General features: G+C 37.4%; 3 protein-coding genes across 3 annotated transcripts; all 3 read left to right on the top strand.

Annotated features, from left to right (window-relative positions):
- The first annotated feature begins 587 nt into the window (after positions 1 to 587).
- Positions 588 to 3,259, top strand: LOC128736210 (glandular kallikrein, prostatic-like). Its single transcript, XM_053830689.1, has 4 exons — positions 588 to 663; positions 1,544 to 2,112; positions 2,177 to 2,357; positions 3,231 to 3,259. The coding sequence occupies exons 1-4, from the start codon at positions 588 to 590 to the stop codon at positions 3,257 to 3,259; spliced, it is 855 nt and encodes a 284-aa protein (XP_053686664.1).
- Positions 3,260 to 4,026: 767 nt separating this feature from the next.
- LOC128736211 (glandular kallikrein, prostatic-like) lies at positions 4,027 to 5,004 on the top strand. The gene is made up of 3 exons (XM_053830690.1): positions 4,027 to 4,075; positions 4,138 to 4,706; positions 4,771 to 5,004. Exons 1-3 carry the CDS (start codon positions 4,027 to 4,029, stop codon positions 5,002 to 5,004), a joined length of 852 nt encoding a protein of 283 aa, XP_053686665.1.
- Positions 5,005 to 7,259: 2,255 nt separating this feature from the next.
- LOC128736212 (trypsin-5-like) lies at positions 7,260 to 8,253 on the top strand. The gene is made up of 4 exons (XM_053830691.1): positions 7,260 to 7,308; positions 7,371 to 7,942; positions 8,009 to 8,171; positions 8,237 to 8,253. Exons 1-4 carry the CDS (start codon positions 7,260 to 7,262, stop codon positions 8,251 to 8,253), a joined length of 801 nt encoding a protein of 266 aa, XP_053686666.1.
- The last annotated feature ends 3,119 nt before the right edge of the window (positions 8,254 to 11,372 follow it).

The raw sequence follows: 11,372 nt of genomic DNA on the forward strand, positions 1-11,372 counted from the left end.
GGACTGCTGATTTGTTAAATCTTAATTAAAGGGCTAATAAGCGAACCCATGTTATGGAAACGAGATGTTCTTAAGTCACATTTCTTCGATCTTTGTCACATCCATTGCCATAAATTAGAAAATCTGAAGAATTACTATACTATGCAGATTCCATCAGCAAATCTGAAGATGCATCATCCTACATAGACATATGTACTGACATTGGAATGGGGGAGAAGTAGGATCGATGTATAAAGGCACTACATGGTAGATATTCACATCCTCCTCTTTTTTTTTGGGGAAAGAGCTACGAATACAAGCTGCTTGCCGGTGACATAATTTGTGAATGAAGTACATCTTCGGTATGACTTTACTAAATAGGGTGGAAAAGATTTAACCAAATCGTTCGTAATTTTATGACAGGCCAAATTCCATATTGGTATTGAAATAGATCAATCTCCATTCGTTGAATATCGAGCCGATTTAAGCGAGACACTTGCATTCGACGGACCTTTATTATAAAAATAAACTGACACCTTTCAATTATTTTTTTACGGTGATGTGTCACCCTGAAAACCACTTTGCCATCAGTTGAAAGGTATAAAAACATGGTGAAAGCTTTCACTGCTTTCGCTCAACCGAACCAAGCTTCATCGATACGCTTTGTCGGACCATCATCAGAGTGTAGGTAAATGTACTGGCACTCGGAAGCGGAGAAGCACACAGTTCGAGAGAGCCGTAAATTATTCAAACAATTGGATTGCGAAGGAAAGAACACAAATCGTGGGAAAAATTATTTAAAAAAAAAATGATAAAAAGCTAGGTCATTTTAAGAGAAGTGCTCGGTTTAATGCATGATTTTTTTTGGAATAAAAATTTTTCATTTCGAACTCTTTGAAACATGTAACCGTTGCGTAACAATAATAAGTATTGAATAGTTCAAATTTGGAATCGGTTTTGGTAGCGGGTTTCAAATGGAAACATTTATTTTCCAGTTTCGAAAAAGTAGACCTTCAACTTCAGCGTGAAATATTTGAAAATATTTCCTTAGTCAAGTATTTCGCATCGTTGGAATGTACCTACATGTGATTGTATGAAAATTAAAAACTTACTTTAATCTAAACAGATTCAATTTGATTGCCTATTGCTTAAAATTGGTGGTGGTATTTTGTCTGTCCTAAAACATACCAACGATTACACGTTCTGCAGTGATAAAAACGATCATAAAAATTTAGTCTTTGGAATGAAAGAATTTCGTCAAGGTAAACAACTGGAATTGCACGACAATGGTTATTAGATTTCATCAGATCCGATAGACGTATTCAATTTGATAATTTTTTTTGTGTAATTGGACGAGGCTGCAATCAATTACGATTACAAGCGTGGATTTTCTCGGATATAAATACAACAGTCACTTGACAAATTAGCGCCAGTAGCTACATCTGCAGTCAAAATGTGGTTCCACCTAGTTGCACTTACCGCCTTGGTGCCCCTCATTGCGGGTTAGAATTTAAAATTTTCTATTGTAGTTCGGTATTTTTCTAATCAGATCATTTTCAAACAGCGGCACCAACAAACGATGGACAACGTATCATTAACGGAACGGAAACCACTATTGAGGAGTATCCGTTTATGGCTTCCGTTCGGAAGTCAGATGGCACTTTTTATTGTGGAGGAACCATTTTAAGCCGCAATTGGATCATGACATCCGCCGCTTGTGTATCTCTCAACATTAGACCGACTATTCAAGTTGGCCGAACCAATATCAGTGAAGAATTTGACGAATCGGTGTTCCAAGTCGAGCGACTTATTCGGCATCCAAACTTCACGAACAGTATATACGATAGCTATACTTACGACATTGCCCTGTTAAAGTTGGAACGACCACTGGAATTCAGTGAATCGATTCAACCGGTGAAGCTTCCTAAGCCATACTTCGAGGTGGATGATGCGGATCTTGGGGTTACTCTTGTTGGGTGGGGTGAAATCGAAGATGGGACTCTTCAGGATATCCTACGAAAGGTGGATTATTACGTAGTTCCAAACGAACAGTGCGCCGATATCCATAGTTACAAAATCTTTCCGACTCAAATTTGCGCAGCGTATCCTGGTGGCGGGAAAGGACAGTGCAATGTAAAATATTGTTTGTTGGCACAGAAAAATAATAAATTGTCTTGTTGTTTTCATTGCTTTCCAGGGTGATGGTGGTGGACCATTGTTACACCATGGTATTCAGGTTGGAATCGGCTCTTGGAGTATCAAACCTTGCGGAATTGCACCGTACCCAGGAGTATTGACAAAAGTGTCACACTATCTCGATTTCATTTATCAGCACACTGATGTAGAACCGCCGATAGATCCCCCAAAAGAAGAACAGTGTAACAAAGTTACTATTTTTAAGTGCATTAATTGTACAAATATATTTTACTTGTAAATTTTTTAGCATTTTATGGTTTACAATTACCAAATTTTGTCGTTATCCGTAGAATTTATCACAGCATTCTAAGCATTGTGGTACCGTTTATGGAACTGTTACAAATGACACTGACTTCAAATGAATCGTATCGCTAAAAACGAGTAAGTGACAATATGAGGTATTTTTTCATCCATAATTCTTAATGAACGGCTTTTATTCGACGTTGACGACTCGTATCAATAAGCACGATAAAATTTAATACGCATATGGTGCAAACCAACGGGTATTGCTCACAATTTATTAAATATTCTATATTATTAACGTTTTACCAGAGCGAAAAGCGAAAAGCTTTATTTGATTATGGCAGCTTTCAGCAAAACGTGATACGAACCCTTGAGTTTATAACCTGCATCTTAATGAGGTTATGAAAACCTTCTGAAGAGTGGGCCACTTGGTCGGAAGGCAGTTTTATACTAGTCATCAAAAAGTTTTGGTGAAACTCATAGGCATATCAGCGGTTTTATGAAATTGGTCATGAAAACCACTAGAGGAACGTCTTATAACTAAGAAGTGTTACTTGGTATATAATCCGCAAAGGAAAAATATGACGATTTGAAAATGAAAATTTTTCGACAGCCATATTCCCTTAAGAAAAATATTCTTTGCAGAACAATTCCATGTTTTACCTTTGAAATTAAAGTAAAGGTTTTGAAATTGGATGAAAATCACGAAATTGATCCGAAGTCCGGGGGCAGAGTCTCATATACCAATCAACAGAGTTCGACGATGTGAAGAATGTCTGCGTGTTATGATTGTCTTTAGATGTATTTCTCAGGGCTGGCTGAACCGATTCGTTCGCTATAACTGTTGTTTGAAACGTACTGTTACCTGGCAAATCACTATTAAAATGTTTCATAGCTCGACGTTTCATTTAAAAGTTATAAGAAGAAATGTGAACAACAAGTAACAACAAATTTTAGAACCAAATGAAAGCTCCTGATATCAAGAGGCTTCTTAGTTTTACTAAAACTACCATGTAATTTTAAAGTTATGCTTAAAAAATGTCTCAGTAAAGTATTATTTCATTATCATCTATTGTCCAAACCGCTTAATGCGCTATTAGTCTTATTTGAAAGGTTATTAAGTCGCGCAGATTACTATGGAATTGTTTTTTGATGGGACGTTTAATTTGAAAGGATTGATCAATTTTGTAAAGGCACATTATGCTACTCATTTCAACGGTTAAAGCATCAAACAAAAGGTATGCGAAGCTAAATATGCTTGAAAACATAAACTAGACGAAAATTTTCATATTCATCAACATTCCCTTCAACATATACAATTACACAATTGTAGTGATCACATAACAAAGGCGCTGCATATTTTTTTCACAGAAAAAAAAACTAGCAGTGATAAAAAAGACCATAAAGATTTGGTCTTTGGTATGTAAAAATTTCTCGCAGATTCAGTTCCATCAGATCCGATAGAGGTATTCCAATTGATAATTTTTTTTTGTATAATGCGGCGAGGCTGCAATCGATAACGATTACAAACGTAGAAAATCCGCAATCCGGATATAAATACCACAGTCACTCGACAAATTACCACCAGTAGCTACATCTGCAGTCAAAATGTGGTTCCTCCTATTTGCGTTTACCGCTTTGGTGCCATTCATTGCAGGTTAGCGTTTAATATTCTTAGCTTTATTCCAATATTTTTCTAATCATATCATTATTAAACAGCGGCGCCAACAAACGACGGACAACGTATCATCAACGGAACAGAAACCACTATTGAAGAGTATCCGTTTATGACTTCCGTTCGGACTTCGGATGGCTCTCATTATTGTGGAGGAACCATTTTAAGCCGTAATTGGGTCATGACCGCCGCCACTTGTGTAGCCGTCAACACTTTACAAACGGTACAAGTTGGTCGAACAAATATTAGTGAAGAATTTGATGTGTCGGTGTTCCAAGTAGAGCGATATATTCGGCATCCGGAGCATCGTGGCGATCCAACGTCTAGCTATATTCACGACATCGCCCTATTGAAGTTGGTAAATCCACTGGCATTCAGTGAAACGATTCAACCGGTGAAGCTTCCTAAGCCGTTCTTCGAGGTGGATGAAGCGGATCCTGGGGTTACTCTTGTTGGGTGGGGTAAAATCGAAGATGGAACTTATCAGGATACCCTACGAAAGGTTGATTATTACGTAGTTCCAAATGAAGTGTGCGACGAAATCCACAGTTACAACGTCTATCCGACTCAAATTTGCGCAGCGTATCCTGGTGGCGGGAAAGGACAGTGCAATGTAAAATATTGCTTGTTGGCACAGCAAAATAATAAATTGTCTTGTTGTTTTCATTGCTTTCCAGGGTGATGGTGGTGGTCCATTGTTACACCATGGTATTCAGGTTGGAATCGTCTCTTGGAGCGTTAAACCTTGCGGAATTGCACCATACCCAGGAGTCATGACTAAAGTGTCACACTATATCGATTTTATTTATGAGCACACTGATGTAGAACCGCCGACAGATCCCCCAAAAGAAGAGTGTAACAAGGTTACAATTTTTAAGTGCATTAATTGTACAAATATATTTCACTTGTGAATTGCTTAGTAGTTTAGGATTTACAATTGCCATATTTTTACGTTATCCGTTTAATTTATTACAGTCTTGTAAGTATTCTGGTTCTCTTTATGGTAGTGTTACAAATAACACTGACTTTAAGCTAACTTTAAAGGATAATGAACAGTAACTAACTTTTCGTATAGGAAAGCTCGATTTCAAAAGCAGTTTTTGGACCGAAAACAGGCATTCTGTTTTTAAAAATGTATTCACTGCATACTTCTTGCCAATCTGAACACAGAGAATATATTTTCAGAGAGAATATTGTTTCAAACAAAAAAAGAAAACTTTTGCTTTTGAAATTGACATATTAATGCCGACTTATTTCTCCTTAAAAGAATTGGATCTCTAAAAACTAAATGTCATCATGCATATTTTAAATTTTTTATTCTTAATTCTCAATGGACGGCTTCTATTCCACATTGACAACTTTTAGGACATTCCGCACTCCACCATTGCACCGTTTACTCAAAATAATGCATTTTTTGGAGATGGTCGGGTAGCGAAAAATTTACCCGAAACCCGCACCCGTACCCGGCGGGTTCAGGTCGGGTTCGGGTACTGAAAAAAATTAATATTTGTTTATTATATTTTCGTGCCCAGTTAATACCATAATAACACAGGCAACGAGGGAAAAGTTGAATTTTTTGCCATTGCGTACGACCAACAAATGACGGAAATAAGTTTTCTCGTCACGGGCGACATTTTCTGCGACTTCCAAAACGTCTGCAGGTTGTAAATGCTTTATCAGTGTTCTTTTGTAAGCCGCAGAAAAGTTGCGAAAAAATTTTCAACTTTTTGAAAACTCGCGCGTATTGTCTACCGATTACCAGAGGAAAAGCACTATTCAACGTAGAAACAGATGATAAAAATTTATTTACTGTTTGGTTTAGTTACTGACTTGGTTTCGTTTTAATAAAATAGATTCAATCAATTCATGGATATAACTTCAAAATCTGTTGAGGATTAAATGTATACAATGTTTCTACTTTGATAAACGTAGCTTGTATACATGAAGAATCGTATTATTACATACATGGATACATCCTACTATCGCTACAAGGAGACTTACGTGGTCCTACGTCACCTATGCGGTCGTGTCTTGATTTTGGAAACGATGGTTCTACAATTGATGAAGGGACGGTAAGGGAAAATAATGAAGAAGGATTTTTTGGGAACGGAAGGGAAAGAGTAGAAAGCAAGGGGGGGTAATAGGTAGCTACGTTTAACAAGGTGTCGTAGTGACACCTACCTTTTGTCCAATGCTGGAAGGTGCATGAGGCGAACCAAGTTATAATCTGAGATTATAACCGGATTCGAACCCACAACACCCGCCAGGGCATGTGGCTCGCTGGTACCCGGGTACCTATGAACCAGAGAGGCGCTGGACTATAGGTACACAGGTACGGTTAAAAAAACAAATTTACTCCGAAGATACTATATACCTAGGACTAACGGTTTTAGCGTAATTACTTTTGTCCACCTATATTTGGGTTTCATCCCAAGGTGTGCCGGTTGGCCTGCTCCACGATTATTGGGAGTACCTCCATTTTGAGAAAATAGCTTTTTGTCATGCCCTCTTATTTTCTGTTACCTATAGCTCCGAAAATATTAGGTTCAGAAAGAAACTATTTTCACAATTTTCATAAACAAATTGCCCATGAAATCCAAAAAACATATTATTTTCTAGTAGCGGCAGCGCTGCCAAATACGTTTTAATGCGAATTGACAACATTTTTTTTCTTTGAGTACAACTTGATCTCAAAATTCCAACTCCGTCACGTTTTCCAGATATTTTTCCCATTAAAATCGCTCGATATCTCGAGGTGCTCTATGCCGATCCCGAGAAACAGCGTTTTTGAGCAAGTTTTTTTTCCAAGAGTAAAATTACTTACTTATACGATTACAATAATTTCACAACAAAATTGCTGGACACTTTTTCTGCCTAGAAACAAACTAACGGCTACACGTCATGTAGCAATAAAAAGGATCATAAAAATACCTCTTTGGAAAGTAAAAATTTTGGGCTGATTGGGCAGCTATAGAAGATAAACGGTTTAAATTGCACGACAATGGTTGCCAGATTTCATCAGATCAGATAGACGCATTCAAGTTGATAATTTTTCGTACAACACTGTCAAGCTGTTGTCGATTGCGATTACAGAAATCTATTTGCACGGATATAAATTCAACAGTCACATGGCTAATTATCAACAGTAGCTACAACTGCAGTCAATATGTGGCTTCAGCTATTTGCACTTATCGCTTTAGTACAGCTCATCAAGGGTTGGAATTTAATATTTCTCATTGTAAATAAGCACTTTTATAATCAGATCATTTTTTAATAGCGGCGCCAACAAACGATGGACAACGCGTCGTCAACGGAACAGACACCACTATTCAGGAATACCCGTTTATGGTATCCCTCCGGAGTTCTGCTGGATATCATAGTTGTGGAGGAAGCATTTTAACCCGCAATTGGATTATGACAGCCGCGCAGTGTGTAGATTCCAACACTGCTAGTCAGCAAACCATTCAAGTTGGTCGAACGAACGTAAGCAGCATAGCTGACGAGTCAGTGTTCAAAATAGAGCTAGTTATTCAGCATCCAGAGTACGATCCGTCGAATAGTTATATCAACGACATCGCCCTGTTGAAGTTGGTAAATCCATTAAAATTCAGTGTTTCGATTCAACCGGTGACGCTTCCTGAGCCGTTCTTCGAGGTGGACGAAGCGGATCTTGAGGTTACTCTTGTTGGGTGGGGTGTGAATAACGATGGAATTTTTTCCGATACTCTACAAAAGGTGGATTACTACGTAGTACCGAACGAACAGTGCAATGAAATCCATGGTAACAACACCATCTACCCGAGTCAAATCTGTGCAGCCGAGCCTGGTGGTGGCAAGGGACAGTGCAGTGTAAGATATTGCTTGTTGGGACGATAGAATGAAAAAGATTGTGTTACTGTTTTCTTTGTTTTCTAGGGTGATAGCGGTAGCCCATTGTTACACCGTGGTGTTCAGGTTGGGATTGTCTCTTGGAATATCCAGCCTTGCACGATTGCACCGTATCCAGGAGTGCTGACGAAAGTGTCACACTACATCGATTTCATTTATGAACACACTGATCTAAGGCCGGCTACAGGATGTAACCAAATAACAATTTTTAAATGTATTAATTGTACAAATATATTTTACTTGTAAACTTCTTAGTAATTTGGGATCAGTAATTTGAGTAATCACTTTCAACCTGGTCGAGCCATCCTGCATGTTGAAATTGATTGGCAGGCTTAAAATAATCGCCGCAAGCTCATTATTTGTCGCGCCTGTAACTCAAATTGGAAAACGTTTTATTAATACCAATATGCAATCAGATAATCGGTAAATGTTATCATCAATATGAAATATGAGTATGATATGAAAACTTGTAACGAGTTTCATCAAAATGCTTGAATATTGTTCAAGCTGCTGCTTAACAGGCTTAAAATAGATCTCCTTTACATATTGCCTGACAATTGAATAATGTTACAATTACACGATTATAATGCTCACACAACCAAATTGCAAGATTTTTTCTGCTCAAACGCACACTAACGGTTGCATGTCACGCAATGATACTATAGGGTATAACTACCAGTAACAGACACTTAAATGCTTGAAGCGTTATCTTTCATGGATTATTCCGAACTGGCAATAGAGTAACCAACGTATTTTGGACCCCATTAGCAGCTGTAAATAACTTGGACACTTACAGCAAAATCGAATGGAAGTGTCCAAATTATGTACAGCTGTTGAAGGAGTCCAAAATAGGTTGGTTACCCTACAAAATACCCAATCGATGACACTTACAAAGAGCACCCTTCGAGCAGTACGTGGAAAACTAACATATGACGTCGCTGCCATCGCTTATATTTAACTCCAGCACAAAGTAATATTGGTAAACGTACATACATATTTTTGATTCGTTTGACAAACTATTTCTGAAGCGTACCACACTATCACCACAGGTGCCATCGGCAAATTTTGCACACAAAAAATCGATTACTTTCTTCTAGCCTGTTAGTCTGTTCTCTGTGTTAATATCAACTTATGTTACAGATAACTATATTTGGTATGTTTGCTAAAAACAGTTAGCAATATCGACTATCCTACTACGAACACTTTGTAGTTTACAATAGAATAACCCAAGAAACATTTATACGCTGAATAAACATTTTAGCAGCCATAATTATTCAGCCATAGCTGGATATGCATCGAATAAAATTTATGTAAACAACTGTACAATACTTATACAACCTATTTTATTCGAGGCGGAAAAACACTTGTTAAGCCATTATATCGCCTCTGTGCGCCTTGTTTCCAGCTTTGCGCAAATTGGTTATTTAAAAACGCGCAAAAGCCTCTATTAAGCTACATTACAGCTTCAAAGCAGCTATTAGCAAGCCCGAAGCTTGACTTAGATGTTTAATAGCTGAAAAAAGGTTTTTATTTCTAATACTAAACCACAACCATAGTTCAGTCACAGGTAGAATAAATTCAGCTATAACAGCGTTTGGTCAGCCTGAAATTGTTACTTGGGTAACTGCTTTCAAAGCTGCAATGAAGCTTAATAGAGGCTTTTGCGTGTTTTTAAATAACCAATTTGCGCAAGGCTGCCAATTCTATTTATAGAACAAGAAATAGTTTTGCAATGCGTTTTCAGTCGCTTAATCAACGTCTTATCAACCTTTATGCAGCCAAAAAATAATCTATTTTGAAATTTAAAAAAGAATAGAACGCGTCATATTTATTTTGCCATGGCGTCGTATACTATGTTTTAAATTTCGAATTACTTGAATTCGTATATGCAAGCCAATTAAAATTGCATGTCGTCATCTTTCGGGAATTGAACCGCCATCTTCTGATCCATAAGCACTCATCGTATGATCCGTCCCATCTGCATCTGCAGAACAGACAGTGAAAATATCTTTACACTTGAAGCAGTCGATAATGTCGATAATTGACATATTTTTGCTGCCAGTCTAATTGCGAAACTCTATGATCTGACAGTATGTGTGCTGTAAACCGAATGAAAGCTTGGTATTAGTTTGTAAAGCCCCTTTAATACCCTTAAGCAGCTTTAAAGGAGTTTGAAAGCCGTGAGTCTAATGAAAGCGTCTACTGGTTTATAAAGCCACTTTAACACCTTTAAGCAACTGTAAAACGGTTCTACGTTTATGGCTGTTTAGAAGCGGATTGTTTAGCAGAAAAATCCGCTATTAAGCTTGTTTATCAGCTTTGGAGGAAAGCTGGTTTGGAAAAACTTAAAGTAGCTTAAACATCGCTTGCTCAAACACCATTTGAGTGCTTACTTTATGCAGCTTGAATCGCCTTAAACCAACTCGTAAACAGCAATTGCTCTTGCTGTTTACGAGTTGGTTTAAGGCGATCCAGTGTACAAGATTTTTCGAAAATAGGCACTGATGAAGCCTGCATGTCGTAGACGAAATGCGTATCTGTCATGAATAAATATAAATAGTAGAATTTAATTGGAAAGTTTTTAATTTCAGAAAATGGCGGTTCAGTTCCCGAAAGAAGACGACATGCATTTTTAATTAGCTTGCATATACGAATTTAAGTTATTCGAAATTTAAAATATAGCTTATAACGCCTAAGCAAAATAAATATGACGCGTTTCATTTTTGAAATTTAAAAATAGATTATTTTTTGGCTGCATAATGGTTGATGAGACGTTGATTAAGCGACTGAAAAAGCATTGCAAAACTATTTCTCGTTCTAAAAATAGAATTGACATCATTGCGCAAATTCGTTATTTAAAAACACGCAAAAGCCTCTATTAAGCTCCATTGCCGCTTTGAAAGCAGCTACCCAAGTAACAATTTCAGGCTGACCAAACGCTTTATAGCTGAATTTATTCTATCTGTAGCTGAACTATGGTTGTGGTTTAGTATTAGAAATAAAAACCTTTTTTCAGCTCTTAAACATGTAAATTTGATGATTTTATCATGCGTTGGGCTTGCTAATAGCTGCTTTCGAAGCAGCAATGGAGCTTAATGTGGCTTTTGCGCGTTTTTAAACAACCAATTTGCACAAAGCTTGGAACAAGACGCACGGAGGTCATGTAAAGGGCGATATAATCGCTTAACAAGTGTTTTTTATGCCTCAAGCGAAATAGGTTGTATAGGTTGTAAGTTCTCCAATTTCGGTTGAATAAGTATTGTAGAATTGTTTACATAAATTTTATGCGATGCATATTCAGCTATGGCTGAATAATAGTGGCTGCCAAAATATTTAATCAGCGCATAAATGTTTCGTGGGAAGGCTGTTTATTAAGATGTCAAATCGTTTA

This window comes from Sabethes cyaneus, chromosome 2 (assembly GCF_943734655.1).
Source record: "Sabethes cyaneus chromosome 2, idSabCyanKW18_F2, whole genome shotgun sequence".
NCBI classification, from domain to species: Eukaryota; Metazoa; Arthropoda; class Insecta; order Diptera; family Culicidae; genus Sabethes; species Sabethes cyaneus.